The 19,721-nt window shown below is 36.0% G+C and overlaps 1 protein-coding gene and 1 long non-coding RNA gene across 3 annotated transcripts; one reads left to right on the top strand and one right to left on the bottom strand.

The window, feature by feature from the left end:
- The first annotated feature begins 1,026 nt into the window (after positions 1-1,026).
- Positions 1,027-1,824, top strand: LOC145914483 (uncharacterized). The gene is made up of 4 exons (XR_014403382.1): positions 1,027-1,097; positions 1,207-1,255; positions 1,313-1,363; positions 1,421-1,824. It is a non-coding gene; the product is annotated as an uncharacterized LOC145914483 (long non-coding RNA).
- Positions 1,825-2,312: 488 nt separating this feature from the next.
- LOC145914702 (serine/threonine-protein kinase N2-like) lies at positions 2,313-19,318 on the bottom strand. Of its 2 annotated transcripts, none has more exons than XM_083002523.1 (22): positions 19,147-19,318; positions 15,365-15,533; positions 12,393-12,535; positions 11,864-11,996; positions 11,653-11,807; positions 11,071-11,308; positions 10,128-10,316; positions 9,204-9,313; positions 8,909-9,052; positions 8,359-8,431; positions 7,485-7,674; positions 6,881-7,075; positions 6,746-6,812; positions 6,031-6,191; positions 4,678-4,836; positions 4,383-4,559; positions 4,176-4,315; positions 3,892-4,034; positions 3,641-3,829; positions 3,424-3,483; positions 3,189-3,367; positions 2,313-3,126 (listed from the first exon to the last, which is right to left on the bottom strand). In XM_083002523.1, exons 1-21 carry the CDS (start codon positions 19,276-19,278, stop codon positions 3,221-3,223), a joined length of 3,114 nt encoding a protein of 1,037 aa, XP_082858649.1. In that variant the 5' UTR covers positions 19,279-19,318; the 3' UTR covers positions 2,313-3,126; positions 3,189-3,220. The 2 variants fall into 2 exon arrangements, with proteins under 2 accessions (XP_082858649.1, XP_082858648.1); XM_083002522.1 differs by having other exon boundaries at positions 2,313-3,089.
- Positions 19,319-19,721: the final 403 nt, after the last annotated feature.

The following is a 19,721-nucleotide window of genomic DNA, read 5'->3' as shown; positions in this document are numbered from 1 at the left end:
TATGACGCTGGAAGTGCTCTGGCGCTAGCGAAATGCCAAAGTGGAGTCTATTGAAGCAAAAACGGCCACTGGGAGAGATAAATGTCGTCAAAAGTTTTGAATTATCGTCCAAAGGAATTTGCCCAAAACCCGAATTAGTGTCACGTTTTTGCTTTCGACAACTTTGACAATGTTTCATCTACACTGGGGAGCATTAATCTCTCGTGAAGTACACTTCTGTTTAGTTTTGTGTAATCCACACATATTCTAACCTGTCCGCTTTTCTTCCGAACCACCACCATACCTAAGACCACGCTGTCGGTTGGGTTACTCTAAATATAACACCAGGCCGTTCCATTTCCTGCAATTCTTTGCGAACAGCTTCGTAAAGACGAAGTGGTACTCTTCTGGGCGTAATCAGACAAAACTGGTTTGCATCTGTTCAGCGGAATCCAGGTGATTTATATCAGAAAACAAACATAGTTCTTTAATTGCAGGCCACCCAAGCAATGGCTTACTGAAACTGTTAATTACGAAAATATCATGAAATATTTCACGATGTTCACATTTCAAACAAGCACGAAATTTTCCACAGACTGCTAACTGCTCTTTCTGTGCACCTAGCAGTACTTGCGATGTTGGCGATAATTTGACAGATGGTGTATTGTGAAAATGTTCTAAACCGACGACTGTAACGTCTGTGCCGGTGTCTATCCTAAAATGCAGTTATGAATTCATCAATCTGCTAAAGGCGATTAAAAACGGCCCGCTCGTTTATGACATTCATGCGGACATCGAAATATTCATTAAATTTTCCAACAACTACCTCAAATGTTGCGGAATCTTCGTTTGATAAACAGAATGACGAAAGGATGATCATCACGTTTGTAACCAGCAAATATAAAAAAAATTTCTTGCTTTATCGAACTTTCCTTGTTCAACTCCGACGCTCGTCCATATCGCTCAAATCTTCTCACCCAGTTGTTCCAACTGTTAGGATTATCAAAATTGAACATTTCTGGTGGTGATATTTGCGCCTGAAAAGCCATGCCCCTGAAGATCCAACTTCTGACACCATGTAGCGTTTATTCGCTGAGACAAGCAGGTTCAAAGAGAAGGTAACATTTTTTTTTTCACCAAGTTTAAGAGAAGGTCACATTGCATCGATCGTTCATATATATGCGTGTGCGACACCTAGTGGATTTGTACATAGAAATAACACCACAGTACAAGCAACACAAAAATAGCATTCAGTCTACTCCTGGTGTTACAAGAGGTAGGTGTTGATTTAAACAATCTGTAGTATTGTTGTTGATTGGTTCTTTTTGCCTAGGATCATCAAGGAGATCATTTCAACGGAGAACGAGAGCAGCCAGGGCTCAAGGTAAGGGACTTTGGACATTAAATAAAAGTAAATAAATTGTAAACATGTTTTTTTAAGATACTTGAAGTCCACAGGCAAGACATGAAGAATTTCTTGCACATTTTAGAGAGGTGGAGGCAGGTTCAGGTGCTCAAATGGACAGAATGCGGAATATTTTGGAACGATTAGTGGATACTGTAGCCTCCACTCACCCTTAAGGACCTATGACCAGGGGAAAAATGCCCCTAGGGGTTTGGCTAAACCATTTTTTCAGAGACGAATTTTGATCAAAATTTGTAGATATGGAATGAATCTTTTTTTAGACAACACATTTTTTCTGACACTTTGTTATAAAACGCCCATTTCGTAATCATTCGACAGGCTAGTCTTGTCTACTCTCTTAGTCGCTCGACCTCTCTCGGCCCTGTTGTTATTCTCGCCATCGCGCTGTAAACGTTCGCACGTTCTTTTAATAGTTAATTCGCTGCAATTCAGTCACGTGTTAAACGCGCTTGAAACAAATTAAACTTAAGCCACCTGGTATTTGCAATCGTGCCTTTCAATATAATAAACAAGTCTGCCACGGAGTCGCACTTAGTAACCTACACAGCAAGAACACGCAAGCAGACTTTAGATTCAGCAAAGCAGCGACTGGGGAATCCAATTTGTATGCTGGACACCTCGCCTCCACTGGGCAAGACTCGAAGAGCAGCATCTATTCAAAAGGCTTGACTTACCAGGTAGAAACCATGCTTTATAAAATCTGCGTGTAGCTCGTGGATATAACTCAACGAAAATTTCGTAAACATGCCATATGTCGGAACACTTTCTGAAATGTAGTACAAGTATGCATGTGACACAATACATCGGAAATTTTTGAGTAGAGTTGATTCCTATTTTCCTCATCTTCACTGCCTGGCTAAACAAGTGATATTCATGTCCTTATCGGCAAAACTATTAAAGAAGACAATTGCACAAAGCGCTCGTTTTATTGAGATAAACAGGCGACACACGACGCTCTATGGAACATACCGTCCAGAAAAAATGTTTTGTAAGTTCGGTAAATATTTAAACATTCGTTTCACAGGGCCATAAGACAATAATTTTTTTGCTTGTCAAAGCTACAAAAAGGCCTAATTTGTCAGCAGAACGTTCAACACACAGAAAAGCAGCATCTGGCTATTATTGGCTGCATTTCAACTCTTTACATATTAAGGCACTGATGTGTTAAAAGAACAGAAAATCAAAAACTTGTGGTGTTTATAGTGTGCAATAGGTACCACGCAAAACGAGCAGTTGATTAACTAAGTATACAAGAACTATAGAGGGATTCCATTACAATTAACAAAGTTAGTGTCAAACAATACCAGACATTAGACAGTATAAGTGGAAACAAATTTGTTAACTTACTGATACAATTTTGGAACCCACGTTAGAATTTGCTTACAGAGTTTTTTTAGACGTCCTGGGTGGCAGCAAAAAAAAACACTTTTCATTAACTTCCCATTAAATAGCTTATTTTACAAAACCATCAGGCAGATTACTGGTTTTAACTTCATTACATTGAAATCTCAATAACTGCAAAGTTTGGGTACCCATCCCAAGACTGGAGATAGCATTTACTGGCAGCAGAGAACAGATAAGGTGTAAAGGATGTGGCTTCCGCGTACCCAGACACTGCATGCTGGCACTGCAGTGCTTGTCCAGTAATATGAAGTAGACTTGAAAAATGACTCAACAAAGTTTTCTGTAGTGTAGATACAAAAGAAAAACAAATAGCAAACCTTTTCAAATAAAGATCACTATTAGCCACATGTCATATAGCTGATACAAACAAAAAACGTACCGTACAATTGAAACTTGACACATCAACCATGTTTAAGACCACTCAGCAACAAAATCAAACTGGGCAAATTGATTTTGTTCTTCCTTTGTAAGAGATCTAGGATTGTCATGTGGTGGTGTTAGTATAGGTTTCTCTGTTGTAAACTCTTCATCGAAATTACTGACATCAGTGGATGATTTCTGAAACAGACATTAATATTTTGCACATGACATTTTTTTCAAAAAAAATCACTTACTATAGTGGGAACAAACTCTGGTTTCACACACTTTTGGAGTAGTTGGTCCCAATTCACTTTCTACAAAGCAATTAGAACAAGAGTTGGCAAAATTATAATTGGTTTGTATTAACTAAACTGCCCAGTAAACTAAATGGTAGTTTTGTTATCAAACATAGTTATCCACACAACAAAAATCACACACAGACAATACCGTACTGAGAGTAACAGATTTTACCTTGAAAAATGGTTGCCGTTTTACATCTTCAGCATCTCTTTCACTTGCACCAAGCCTTCGCTCAGGATTGCGCCTGAGCAGGCGTCTCATAATTGATATTGCATCAGTAGACAAAAATCTGGGGTATCGAACTTCATCATTAACAATGGAATCAAAGACTTCTTCTTCGTCATCACCAGGAAAAGGGGACTACATGTGATAAAGCATAAATTGTATTTGATAGTATTGCAAATGTGCCACTTAAAACCGACCTCTCCAACAAGCATCTCAAATATGAGGACACCAAGACCCCACCAGTCTACAGCTCTGGTATATGAAGTGTCAGTGAGAACTTCAGGGGCCAAAAATTCTGGGGTTCCACAAAATGTACCAGTTCGATCTCCGTGGCCCATTCCTATAGCAAATTTTCATTAGGCATTAGAAAAACTGGAATAAAGAAAAACACAAAAAATTAAGCTGTGATTTATTATACAATAGTATTGCCCTTACATGCCTGGTAAAATCTTAAAAAATTCAAATTTCTTTTATCCTTTACCTTCTTTACACAAACCGAAATCCGCAATTTTTAGATAGCCATCTTTATCAAGAAGTAGATTATCAAGCTTAAGATCTCGATACACAATTTTGTTTTGATGAAGGTACTGCAGACCCAAAACCACACAGCCAGTGTAAAACCTTGTAAATGCAAAAACAATAACAAAAATATCTAGCATAATAACACACCACCCAGATGAATTCTTACACTGTGCGAGATTCACTGAATACATCTGTGTGAATATGAAGCATGAGATCTCCACCACTTGCATACTCTGTGACAAAGCACACATGCTTTTGTGTTTGAAAGCATGCATACAGGTTGACAAGAAATGGATGGCGTACACGTGTGGCACACTCAAATATACGACGTTCAACCATCAAGCTACACAAAATTGTAATAATTGTCACTTTTCATTCCATAAAGTATGAACATGAAACAAAGGGTAGAAGTAGATTGAAACTTATAAGTACAGAAAACATAAAAAAAAACTGCTATACACCTTTCAATTTCATCTCTGGCAATAATATCTCCCTTTTTCAATGCTTTGATAGCATACATTTTGTTGTTCTTTTTGTGTTGAGCTAGAAGAACCTTCCCGAAATGGCCCCTTCCTAATACTGCTATTGGTCGAAAGTGGCTCATTGAGATGTTTGAACCACTGAAATAACAATATTTTTTTGTTACTTGCAAATGCAGTTACTTCCCATTAGGGATGTGCCAAATGGATAAAGATTCGGGTTCGTGCGAATCCGAATAAATAGAAACATTATTCGTGGGAACCCGAATATATTCGTATGTAAGTGTGACGTCAATAATAGTTGGTCATTTTCATCACGTGCGCAAGTATGTTGCTTCACCAACTATTGTTTTGCTATCATACGACAAATAAATTGCATAAAGTTGGTTTCTGCAAAGTTTATTAAACTTTTGGAAACCAACAACCGAGTCTATGCTATACCTCAAACGAACAGTGGCCTTTACCGCTAGTGTTTAGGAAAAACGATACTTTGATTGACATAACGTAATAAAGCTGATATGTCATGATTGACCAAATATACTGTTGAACAACACAGAACTTCCGTTCTTTTGTTTTCAAATGCGCTTCTGTATTTTGGTGACGATAACCCGTGCTAAGAGCAGCGCCCCGAACTATAATACGATGTTAGAAACCGGGATTTTGCTACAATCGCAAAGGTATTTTCGTCACGTTTTTTTCATTCGTGATGATAAACCAATAGCAAAAACGACTACACCAGTTCTCGTGGCGTTGTAAGCGGTGTGCTACCGTTATTGGTCATGCGAAAAAGACAAAAACTTTGGCGGTCGTATCACACAACCATATTATGCTTCAATAAATATTCGCATACGAATCTTGCGCAATATTCGGGTTCGTACGAATATGAAATCTGTGTTCATATTCGGCGAATCTATTCGGGTTCGGGTTCGCCTTGGCACATCCCTACTTCCCATATCCACAATTTGTACAATTAACCGACCATGGCACAAATACGTTTTGAAAGACCAGTAAACATTCTTTTTGGGAGATGATTAGCTTTTCTTTGATCTAATACAAGTACTACAAGCATCTTGCTTACAAGCTCCCAAAGGATATGATGCACCAGATAATTGAAACAATCTTGAATTTGAAAATTTTAAGTTTTGAAAAATTGCAATATTTTATTTGAGTGTGGAGTAACCTTCTTGAATATTTCTTCCATTGTGTAGACATATGTATGTTATTTAAACGCTTAACAGTTGTAGCCATAGCAGGGATTACAGTGTACATATACTTTTGTATGCAATTGGGACCTTTACTTATGTGGTAACAGAAAAGTCATATCGAAGAACAAACCCTGAAAAATCATTTGTTTGTGGCGAAGATGTTCGCTTTGCTGGTTTAGGAGGTGATGCTGGTTGATTCCACTGCAAGTAGTTAGTTCTACTTTGTCGTGGAGCAGCAACTGGTTTGTCTGCATCTCCCATGTCAATTTCCCTAAATGCTGGCAAAACATCCTGAAAACATATAACATATATTTTGCTTGACAGATTTTGTTTAAGGCCACTTCAAGATCAACAACATGCAGAGAACAAAAGTTACTCAAATACTTTTTCACCAGGGCCACATTAATAAAAAAATGCTTAGGGTTCAATACTGAGTTTAAGTCATTGAAAAAGGAATTTAAAAAACAATAATTGCAAGACGTTTATACATAAAAATTATCTTACTAATTTCTGGGAATATGGAAAAGAAAAATATGTGACCCAACTTTTGTTACATGGTCCCACATTTCTACTGTTACAAGACATAAAATGAAACATGTAAAACGTCAGATAATAGTTTGGCCTGGAACACATATTAAATATTTTCCTATGGCATTAAGCATATTACCAAAATCTATTGATAATTTTGTTCGTCATTACAGGTAAATCATACCACACATTTGCATTAGGCTGTAAAAATGAGGCCAAAAATCTTCTTTCTTTTTAATTGTCAACATGTTGGTCCCATTTGAGATTGATAAATAAAAACTTTTTTTAATGAAAATTGATGCAAAAAATCATCTTACGTTTAAACCAGGAGTTGCAGATTGCTGAACAGCTTGTTTGTATGAGGAACGTGATGTCATGCTGGGCCTGACGAATAAACTTATCTGCTACTGCAAGTTTACAATCCATAACATATTCAAAGTACAAAATAATACCTCTCAGGTTGAGGGTCATCCAAGGAATGCTTCTGGTGCTTTGCTGTTCCAGGCAAGTTCCATGTTGGTTGGCGTGAAATAACAGCTTGGGAATTTAAGCCACTAGATGAATCCTTACTCGATCTTCTCTCCTTAACGTCATGGCTACCACTTCCCTCAAAGTTGAGCTTTTGCTTCACTAGTTCATTCCCACTCCTATTACAAGTTCAAACACAGTTGCTTGTATTTTGCTGGTACCATGGAGTTCAGGAATGTTAGACCATTTGAGGTTATCGGATAATAATATACAGGGTTTTTAAACTCAACTATGTTAAATATTATTGGAAGAATTATAAGAAGGTCTTTTGGGATTTTTTTGTTAGGTTCATCATAATCAAGTTCTTGTTATGAAATAAATAAATAAAGTAAATATGTGAACCTAACATTCCTTTTTTAGAAACTATTTTAAACTATATTTCAAGTTTTTAAATGCTTTGTTACAAGAAAGGATTGTATTGGCATAAATCATAACAAATACTTCTTCAAAGAAAAATACTTTTTTGAAAAAGAGCAAAAAATATCAGCAGTTTTAATTTACAAAATATTTTTTCAGAAAAAAACAAACTTTTTAGATGGGGCTGATGTGACTTCTTCATCGTGTGCCGAAACACGTCTATTTGGGGAAGCATGCTCAACAACAGTGGTTTGTGGACTGAATGTTGAGGGGTCACTGCAAGGAGGTATGGCCCTTTTCATTAATCTACCCCAAGTGGCAATGTTAATGTTCATCTGCTTCGCACGCAGAAAACTTCTTCCTGCATTTTAACGGGAAGAAAATACAAAAATATTTTTATATTATTGGAAGTTTCAAAAAAACAGTTTGTGTCAAAATCTAAGTGAGAAATAAAGACGTTTTAAAAATCTTTTGAATACCACTTGGAGGTAAAACTATTTTGACACGTACCACCTAGTTGAGTGGTACAACATAACTTAGGGGATGAAGTCGCAAACATTTTGGATCACCTATGATTTTTTAAATTTGAACTATATCCACAAATTACAGAAAGGTGTTCGCGTGCCACCTGGAACGCTGTCGCATACCACCGGTTGGGAAACACTGGATTACAGTTTTTTTTGCACTTCAACATAATACATATCCTCCATAAGTTTAGAATACATGCTTAAATAAAAAACTTCTTCGCCTGCCATGTCCTGCTACACCTCTTTGGCTCAGATTTAACCAATTAGTACTTGTTTCGTAGCAATGTAACGTGTTTGGTAACTATGCCACATGTTTGAAACGATGGCGAGTTTAAGCAAAATGTTTTTTTTTAGCTGAACTTTAAAGGAAGTACTGGTTTTTACATGGATTTGAAAAATTTGTAATTGTGTTTATTTAGCTATCTAAACAGACAAAAATATTTCCTTCAGAGCCCTCCTGGATACACCAATGGTTTTCCAACAGAAAATTATGCAAATTTACTCATACAAAGCCTTACCCTTGTTACGAAAAATTTTCTTTTGTCTTTGCAATCTTGGTCGACGCTCTATTTTGGGATTGCTGAAAGTAACCTGTTTCAATGCAGCATTAAGTAAGAAAAGCTTATAAAGCTGGAAACCAACAATGTTTTTTAACAGTAAAATAAGTGTGAAATGTGGTGAATTAGACCAGTATTTTTCAAACTTTTTGAGCCATGAAACACTATTTTTATCAAAATAATCTTGCGGAACACCAAATTGTTGGAAGTACTGCGGCATTGTACTTAACCAGCAACAGGCTTTGTGCAATTACATTCTTACAAATCTTATTGTTTCACAACAATTAAACATTCAAATTGGTGATAGTGGATGATTTTAACAAAAAAAAGTGATTCTCGACCCGTGTTCCACGGAACTTCAGTCAAAATAATAAATTTCTTGCAGAACACCTGATGATCTTTCACGGAACACTGGTGTTCCATGGGACACCGGTTCAAAATCATTGAAATTAGACAGTTCCAGTACTATAAACTAAAGTTGCAATGCTTTTTGTGTTGAGAGTTTGTTTACTTCAGCAAATAAGATTCCTTTTGGCTCTAGCTGTAGTGCCATTCCATGCCGTTTGTTGTCCAAGAAGTCTTCCAATCTCAAAAATTTGATAGCGGACATAGCTCTCCAGTCTTTCCAATAAACGGCTACTTCAAGTTCCCTTGACTATAATTTAATTACACATTGTGAACAAATATGGAAAGAATATTTATACCAATATTAAAAAAAAAATTGTTAAAAATGTGTTTAGTTTCTGTCTTCACTTGTGCAATAATGAGCTTAACAAAAGAAATTGTTTATGATCAATGACACATACTCTTTCAACGTCAACTATGAATTGCTGATTCCAACACTGTGAGCTAATTGTTTTCCATGAACTTTGGCCAATTACTATGTTATCCAATTTGAGCACAGCTGATACCTCATCTGGAAATATATTTTGTTTAGCAATATACAAAGAATGGAATTGTATTTGAGAAAATAACAGACAAGAAACAATCTTCTTAAAATTTACGCAGAAACTTGCGCTTCTGTCCTTTATAAGAGACTATTCATGGCCTTTATAAAAGACATTTTAAGTTAATGCTATAACGCAGTGCTTTTCAACCTTTTTGAAGTGTGTCCACACTTTTTTGTAGCACGAAAATTTCATCCGCAAATGAGTCACAACAGCTAAATGCTACACAGTTTGCAATGTAGTAGAAATTTAATTTAGCAAGCAAATAGTGGAAATAACAGGTTTTCATGAAATTGCAATAAAACAATTGCTATTGAATTACAATATAAGTTTATCAAACATCATATTTAACAACTCTTTAGGCCTTTCCAAGAAAAAACAGCCTTCTTAAATTTTATGTATCTTTTCTTCTTTTTCTCTTTTCCTGTTGTTGATCTTTTTGTACTTACTATTTTCTTTTCATTATTTTATTTAAAAAAATGTGTGCCTAAGTTTGTCACAAGAGGTTGGGGTATATTATTAATAAACTCTTTATAAAATGGGTGTGTGGATGTAAAAGTTTGGAAACCATTGCCAAAATATGGCAGTGCATGTTACACTAACATTTCAACAATATGAATTTCTCTAGTAACGCCTTGCCTAATGCCTTTGAAGCATGCATTAAAGAAAACTGTAAATATGGCCACATCAAACTACAAAGTTGCTAAAATGTTTTTAGAGGATTTAGGAATGTTTTGTAACTTTAGACACTATTGCTCCTTAAACTTAAAAAAATGGATTTACTTGCTAAGTCATCAGGTTTTATGTTGTATTTATTGCTTCCTCGACCATGAAAACTTTTGCTTGCCCCTCTTATCCACGTGGTTTTATTTTCAGGACTGCCAGCAGGCAATTGAACCAAAGATGTCCTTGATCGCCCAGGAACATTTTCCAATAGGTCTTGACATCCAATCAAGCGAATATCAAGTTTACCTTAAGTAAAAAAGCACAAAGAATATATAATAAAATAATGAATAAACAGATAGATAAGATAAAAAGAGGGAATCATCACACAACAAATCCATTTATACTCATATATGGACCCACTCTTTTTCCTTATCGTTACCAAACATGTGGCATATTTTAGTAATTGAAGAACAAAAAATCTTTCAGTGGTCCTGTTGCTGTAGTGACATGCAGTTTCCTAAGTGTAAAGCCAATTTTGAATTGCAAAAGTAAGAACATTTTGCAAATAGTAAGTATGTATATCCGAACTTTTTCTAAAAGAAATAGCCAAATGTAAAAGAAAAAAACGATGGTGCAAGCACTGCTGTAAAACCCACGTTTTAGTTTTTTGAAATGTAATGTGATTGAGCAACTTATTTATAGCACAATCATATATAGTTAGTAACATATAGAATATCTAGAATCCTCCTTTAAAAAATTCTGGATGTTCCTATGTGTATTGATAAATATACACACATACAGATCTTTGATTGGTTTTAAAGTGATTTTTATTTTTATATTTACAAAATCTACTGACTAAATTTTTACAAAATTTCATTAATTTGCCATAATATAAAGTGCTTGTAGGGACTAAACATTTTTGATCCACAAAAGGAAATTGTTGGTTATACAAGGTTATAAACACTAAACAATTAATGGTTTACAAAGTTAAATTGTCACATTAACAAACATTGTTTAATGGACTTTCATTCATTATGTTTTGTGTTACCCCACAAGTTACCTGTAAGTTCTGCAGGTTTTGGTATGGTTGAGTATCGGATATCTTGTATACTCTCACTTCTACTTCTGTCATTAATAATTGCTGTTGTAGGATGATAATGTACAGGGGAGAGCATGCTAAGCTCTTGCTCCAGTTCCTTTCTGTCATGAGATCCTTTGGGAAGTTCTGCTGATCGAAGCTCCAATGAAAGCTTTAGAAGATCCAATTTATGAGAGGATTCTTGCAGTTTTTCTTGAACCTGTGCATAAAAAAACTATTATTAAATACAAGAACCTAGGTGCAGTTTGACACAACACAAACTGCAGGTATTCATCATAACAATGCCAACAAAGCAACAAAACCTGTAAAAATTGAAATATAGTTCAATAACAAATAAATAGCAAAGAAAAATTTTTTTTTCTACTTCTTCCATACACTGTGTGAAATACATGTTGCAAGTCTATATATAAAAATTATTGTTTTATACTTTTTATTCTACAAAAATCATTTGAACGAAACAGGTTACAGAACATCACATCTTTTAGTGAAACTTGTTTTTTCTAACAATAACAAGTCAATTTAAAATTAATAACAAAAAATAACCTCTTGCAAAGTTTTTTTGTCTGCCTGTTTTCCCGCACTTGCCAACAGGCGTTCAACATTTTTTGAACCTTCAACTATTGCAGATTCAATCTTGATATGATGCCTGATAACAGCTATCCGTAAACCCAAAGAATCTGTCCCATCAGCGTGATTTACTAGAAAAAAACAAAACTACAGAAACACAAAAACAATCAGTTTTACAAAAACTTACATGAAGTTGGTACTGAATCTTGAACAGCTGTTGCAATGCCTGTTTTTAATTGTAGTATTTGCATTCGTATTACTTCTATTTTGGTTTTGCTTTCACTTAACATTTGGTCTGCAGTGGCAATGAGCTTCCGGTCCTGATAAATTATCAAAATCAACAACCATTAAAACACAAACAGGGCCTAAAATATGTGGGTATTTCATAATTTAAGTCATATTGATTGTTTAATCAACACAAACAAAACAAGCATCAGTATTTGTGTTATAAGATAAAAATAATGATATTTTTTTATTCATAGTTTCTGTTTGGGATGAATGAGCTTTCTGTCTCTATGGAGCCAAAACAGAGGAATGAAAGAATCATGTAAAGCTTTGGAAAGTGGTTCTGACCTATAGTTAATTACTATGAGGTGGGATAGATTAAATCACAAGATTGACAAACAATTGAATTTAGAATGAACATGAAAAATGTTCGTAGCCATGATAAAAGATATTGCATTAAAATACATTGAATTCCTTTTTTTTAAAGTTACCTTGCTGTGGCCAGCAGTGTATGATTTCAGCATGTTTTCAGCACCTTGTTTTACCATTGTTTCTATGCGAAGTTGCTTTTCTAGTCCTGCAATTCGTAGGTCAGATGGTGCAGAGCTTTCATCCTCTTGAGATGATGGCAAATCTGTGTAAAAGTAGTTGAGTAGAAACATGCCATAAACCAGTGGTCTCAAACCCAAAACTTCCCGGAGGGCCAAATTAAAACTTACAAAGGAACTCGAGGGCCATGCTATAAGAACTATGCTTTTGTCACCAAAAAAAATGCACAACAGGAATAAATTGTAGTTGATACGGTGTTCTGCAAAATGGGCTGCATATGTGCCGCGAAAGTTATGTCAATTAACAATACTACATGAAATGTTGCAGCATAGGCGCCTAGTTTTCATTTTTCCATGGGGGCGGATATATTATGACGTCATAATTTGTTACTATGACGTCATCAAGTATCGAAAAACTTTGTTTGAATTTCAATGCTTGAGGCGTATTAACCAAAAGGGCGACGTTAACGATGAACACACGAGGTCGGTCTACGCCACAAACAATATGTACCAGTTGGCATATCACACTGCGAGACTGACGTTGCAACAACCGATGTCAGTTACGTAAGCAAAACTAGGTCAACATGTTTTGTGTGCGTCGTGTAAGAAACACATTGTTTTTCGGTCTGTTTTTCTTTGAATGTTACAAATGTGACGAGTTACATGGTGCGGACAGACGCGCGTAATAGCCACTCGTTTTTTTTTTTGAAAAACCTGGGGGGGCACCGCCCCCCCCCCCTGCCCCCCTGGACTAGGCGCCTATGTGTTGCAGTATACATTGTAAAATCACCAACATACAAGACCAGCTTACAGAAGAATAATGGCTTCCAGTGACAAAACAATAGCAATTGCATAAACAATAGCAACAGCTTTCCCAAAAAGGCTATTGCAGCTTTCTCCCTTTAAACTTGATAATAAATGTATCACGAACATTTAAATCGGTTCCGCATAAAACGAATAACTTAAATGTAATTAGGAATTTTAAAATGCTGCACAAAAAGCCGTCGAGGGCCACATGTTTGAGACCCCTGCCATGAACCATACATTCTTCAAAAAAAGTTATTTTGGTTTAATCATGCTGGTTTGTTAATTGATCTGTGAAATTGAACTTACAGTCTCCTCTGCAAAAATATAATAGCAAAACCATCCAGAAAAAGTTTTAACCAAATGTTTTTATGGTTATACCACATTGGCACACATACTATAATGACAAATGACAATACCCATTAGTTGTTCACCTGAAGCAGACCATACTACGAACCAGTGGCAGATTTAATGGTGTGTTAGATGTTAGAGTCAGAACAGCCCCGCCCCCCCTCAAGAATTCATGCCATGCTGTCGTAATTATTGGATTAAAATCCAGGAAAACCCAAACCATATTGTTGGACACTAAATTGTAACACTTACATGCTGAATAAGCTGAATCGTTAGGGTTGTTTAAAAAATCCCTTTGAAGAAGCAGTTGCTATTTTTGTACTTGTGTATTATTATAAACTGACGTTGAAAAACGTCCGCATTTGTGCTAATGAACATAGACACAAACATAAATGATGGCTTGCGCAATTGCAATATGGGTTTACAATGAAAAAGTGCATGCTAATGCAACAATGTGACCCCTTGGAAAGAAATATTTTTATCCTGTCCCTCAAAATTGGGCAAATAAAAATGACACTTGCTTCATAACAGTTTGGTAGTAATTGCATATTTAAGCATAACGATCTAATGCACTAGACTACACAGATTTTACACAATGCTGGTCACTTTACTGACATTGGAGTTCTTTACAGCTCTATTGACAAAAATCATACAAAAGGAAACCAACTAAAAATGCATGCAAGGAGAGTAGGTTAAAGCCCACTTAATTCATATACCATCTTGCAAAACTTCAACATAAAATTGTGATTCTGATACTGCAGTTCTTGTCTAAATATAATGCCTAGCTACAGATACAAAACAATAACAAACAGCTTGCATCACATATAATTCCAACATTAAAGTACGTACTAGCCATTTCACCAACAATGTTTAATAGTTTGCAGATGTACATGTTGATATTAACGCTTTCATTGATGAACCACATATACATTTGACTTATTTACCCCAAAAATTACCAAGTGGTTTTTGCAGTCTCATGTGACAGATTGCTATCTTTATAGTTATATAGGACGCATATATACATATACATTTATATACACACGCTTCTTGACGATCTGTTTCAAGCCTGAACTAAAAACAGGTTAATTTGTCCAATCCACTTAGTGGTTGTGGTGACTCTACTGTAGCATTTGCTAGTGCTCATTGAAGCACTGGCAATTACTTTTTTCTCGTTGTCGCTTTAGAAGATCGTGTTTTGAGTTGCTTTGACTTTTTTCGCATCACACAACTATTGTGCGACCTTCTCTCAATAAAGCATCATTATTTATAAATATTTTTTAAAACCTGAAAATGCCCGACATCGAGGACAATTCCTCTGATTTGGGGTCGACAGGGAAAGTGTTACAGAAACACTTGGTGGTTGGTGCTCAGTGCATTAAACTGATGGATAACCTCATAACAAGAGTTTGGGACCTCCCAATCCACTTGATTATCTATTTAACTGAACAAATACTGTGAAATAGTTCCACCAGATCAAATTAACCAAGTGGTCAGTGCAGTACAGAATATACCAGATATTCACAACAATGATTATTTTGCCATTACAGGTGTGTTAAACCACTCCCTTTATCCACAGAATTGAACCACACTAGAAAATTTGCATGAACAAGGTCCATACATATTGAACATGGATTATGATTAGCAAGTAATTTGGTATTAATTGGTTTTAAACATTTCTGTTACTACCAGATGTTGACAGGATCAAAAAGAAAATGATTTCATCAGAAAAAAAACAGCAAACTTATCAGGCATTAACATACCTCCAGAAGCCTTGGAGTATTCAACTGTGCTTTCGCTGGTTGGGACAGTGGATCGAGTTAACTGAGCGGCATCCAACTCCCGCAGCTCTTGGTGCAGGTCATCAAGTTGTCGACTTGATACTCTTAACATGTTTTCCAAGGATGAAATTTGCTTTTTATCTGCACTTGCCTGCAAACAACAAAATAATCTTCATACTGAGGTGATGTTTTGCACCAGATCTTCAAACCAAGCTGGATATCAATCAATTTCAATTTCTGGAGCCGGCCGTGCAATATATTTAAATTCAGCTGTTTTCTAGTTTAGTTGGTGTTGTGTTATACTCAGAAAATGCTAAATGTTGTCAGAGTTTTGACACAATTATAAATGAAAACTGAAAATAGGTTGTCACCACCAGGTATCATAATGAATTATCAATCTGACATTAGATTCATAATTCACAATTATAAATAATGTTAGAAATAATTTAGGTGTTGGAAAGACTTATAACATATAATCATTGAGTAAGTCCAAGTTAACTGGCTTTGCAGCCAAGCACAGTTATGGATGTCCCCACTCTTATTTGTTGAACTCGGATAAGAATTACTGAGAAGATTATATATTGTGTCAAATCAGGGTTGCAAAATGGTCACAACTCTTGGGGCCACTTGCAGCCATAACCAAGTTCATAGGCGTCGACTTTTGAATTTTACCGGGTATGCCAAATGATATGACGTCATTTTCTGATGCCAAAAGGTAATTCCAAAACAGAGTATTAAGAGATTTGTAACAGTAGATAAATTTAGACGACTTGTGTTTCCTGCTTAGCAACTTTGAAAGCATACATGCTGACAGTTTCACAGTTTAAATTTCCTGATTTTCGCAGGCGCAACAATATTTGTCAGTTTAAATAAGGTTCGGTCCAAGACCCCTTAGAACCACCAAATCTAATTTGAAGATCTAGTGAGTGAAATAAAACGTAATTCCGACCAACCTCTAGTTCGGCCAGTTGAGAACTGATTTATGCATATTGTATAGCACAGTGTACATAAAACGTGAACGGAAATGTTTGATTTCTTTCTCTCCACACTTAAAATACGAAGCAAAGCATCAATGTTTGGAAGCAATTCGCCAAGGGTCTAATTTTCTTTGAAGAGTTCCTTTAATTCCTCCACAGTTTGAATGCACAGAGATTTCGATTTTTGTTATGTATTTAATTGGTTTGACTCAACGACCAAACTGCCTGCTTTAATGTCGCAGTTGAGTTTAAGTTAAATATTCTCCAGCACATTTGCTGACGAATAAGTTAGTTAGGGGTCAGAAAGAAGAATGTTTTCCATGTGAATAACTTTTTCTTGTCCCATTGACCTTTTAATGATTGCTAAGGTGCACGACGAAAATACACATACAAAAAGTTACAGAAATGAGACGTCGTATCTTGACCTGAAGGACAGAGACGACTAGTGCGTAACCCGGTGCCTCTGGGTAGTTGCGGTTGCCCAAGTCCAATTTTGACTGCAAACTGCTGGCAAGCTTCAAAAAACGTCTTTTTCGGATTTCGGATTTGAAACGGACAGAAACAAGGTTTTAACTAATCGTTGATACTTGTCCAAGGTCATTGTGCATTTTTGAACTGCTATTTGTACTGGATTAACTATCATCAGTAAATGGTGTAAAACCCACAGCATGATGTAAGTTGAGAAACTCTCCATTGAATAAAGATGAGATTTAGCTCGATCTTTTGTCCTGGTGTCGTTTGTAGGGATTTAAGCCAATTGAGTATTGCTTCATAATTTTGCAAATAAATGTCAATGGCAGGAAATCTTAAAACCCATCGTGTGGAACACAAAGGTCGTAGAGAATGACTGCAAGGTTTGTCTTCAAGACTAACCGATTCAAAACACGACAAACGTTTCGGCGATGACTTAGTAAAAGTGACAACTGCCTGTAGAACAGATAGAGATTGCTTCCCTTCTTTCGTACACTGAAAAGCCTCTTGCACCACAAGGTTAATTTGATGACCTGCGCAATGAACGTATAACATCCTCGGATACTCTTGTTGAAATCTTGTCTGAACACCAGAGATTTTGCCGCTCATGTTAGCGGCTCCATCATACGTCTGACCACGGCAATTAGCCAGATCTAAGCCATGAGGAGTGAGATTTTCACTTATCAGATGCTTTAAAGTCAATGCTGTCATGCCAAGACAAACTTCATGGACGCCATATGCAGCATCTACATAACAGACGCATGTACTCATTTGTTGTTTTGTTGTAATATCCGTGGTCTCATCAACCATGATGCTATACCACTTTGAGGACTTAATGGAGTCGATCAGATTTTGTGCAATTGCACTTGATGTAACTGACAACATTTCATTCTGAATATCGTGACTTAAAAACATTTTTGCGACTTACGTTTTATCCAATTGTGCACTGTACTATTGTACTTCCCCAACAGTCGCAGTATCTGAAATAAGTTTGAAGATGCATCGTTATGTCCACGCAATGCAAGGCCCTGGCGCCCAAGGTACAAAACACTGTCAAAAATAGCCTTCAGAGCTTTTCGGTTTTCCTGTAAAGTCCTTGCTGTTTTGTCCGTTAGCAGACGACAAGCAGAATGCTTTTGACTTGCTGCTACTTTTAATGCAACACTCCTTATGAACAAGCCCGTCATTGTGCTTTCTAATTGACACCACACCTTTTCTCCAATTACAAAATCCAGTTGACCATACAGAACCGCCATGAGATTTATTAAAACGCTGTGTTTTTATGCTTATGCAGCCGTTTTCTGCTACCCATTTGCAAACGGAACAAAATGCAGCATCAGCCGAACTATCATATTCCAACCAGGAAAATTCTCCCTCCCAAGCTTTCTGGTACGATCTTCCGCTATAATTTTTTGTACATACCGTTGATGTTGAAGCACTGTCATTAACACTTTGAGTTGACATTAACAGAGATGTTGCGGTTTTCACAGCTAGACCCGGCATCGCTTCTGTTGATTCGGTCGTTTTGGATTTAGTAAAAAAAACTTTCAATTGAAATTTGGTTTTGTGATGACAAACTCCAAGAAGAAGTTTCTGCATGAAGTTGTGTAGGCCGTTTCACAATTTCAATGAATGCAAACAATTATCTGGTTGTGAGACAATAACTATGATTGAGCTCAATGGCGTTTGTTACGTTGGTGTTTAGTTAAAGACACTGATGATGCTTTTCACAAAAGCGAAATATATTTGTCGTACTTAACTCACAGATTTCAGTCTGAAATTAACGTTTCTGTGATAGTGTTGGTTTAAAGTTGAAGGAAATTTTTCAACAGTAAATAACTCATGACGGACATTGGTCAGATTCTCGGGTATGCCGCATACCCAAGGTTTTCGTCCGGGTATGCCAGGCATACTTGACATACCCGTGTTTGGCGCCTATGACCAAGTTATGTTTTCCTATAAGGTAATGTTATGTTAAAGGTGGGTATAATGTAAAAAATGCTATTAAATCATGCAACTCACAAACATATGGCTTGAAAGATACTGTACTTAGAACAACAATCGCTTAATAACCATTCGTTTTTTTGCTGAAAAATGCACTTAAATTTAATCAGAAATGACTCTGCGAAGAATATAGTTTTTACCGAGGTTGAACCAAATCACAAATAAGTTTTTAGCACATTTATAAACACCACACTCTTGTTTGTTGAACCCATGACAAGCTAACCATAATAAAGCACAAGTATCGCCTACATTGCTTTCCAAGTATCAGCATCTGTTTTTATGTATGTTCAAAATATCTGTATTAAAAAATACCTTCAGCATGTTTTCTATGCCCTCTTTTACTCTCAGTTCCTTTCGAATATCTCTCCTGATTTCTTCCTTAATATCTTCCAGTTTGTTTTGGATCCTTGGATCCTCAACATCAAATGTATCAACATCAGACATAGTGATGTTGCCACTATTTAACCATAAAAAAATGTATGCAAGTCTTTAAAAAATAAAAAAACATCATATTTTATACATATGTATATAGTATATTCCAATTACAATATTTGAAACAAGAAAAAAACATAAAAAGATGTTACATAGGTCCATATTTACACCTGATTTGAAAAAATGACAGTGATTTGATTAAGAACCATTAGGTTTTTTTTAGCAAATGTTGATGGCGTCGAAATTTTAGAATATTATGGCATTGGCCATTATTGTGTGCGTATTCATGGTTCCAACTTCACATCAACAATGGGTCTGATGTCACAACGCTGCAAGTGAAGATTGTCGGAAAGTGCATTGGTTTAGATAGGAGTTATTTACTAAAACATGTGTAGCACTGTGGTAAATCACCCTGTGTTTTGTTTATGCAAAGCAGAAATTGTCGATGAATTAAT

Source organism: Ascidia mentula, chromosome 9 (genome assembly GCF_947561715.1).
Source record: "Ascidia mentula chromosome 9, kaAscMent1.1, whole genome shotgun sequence".
Taxonomy (NCBI): domain Eukaryota; kingdom Metazoa; phylum Chordata; class Ascidiacea; order Phlebobranchia; family Ascidiidae; genus Ascidia; species Ascidia mentula.
The sequence above is the reverse complement of the archived record's forward strand: the minus strand, read 5'-3'. Positions and strand labels throughout refer to the sequence as shown.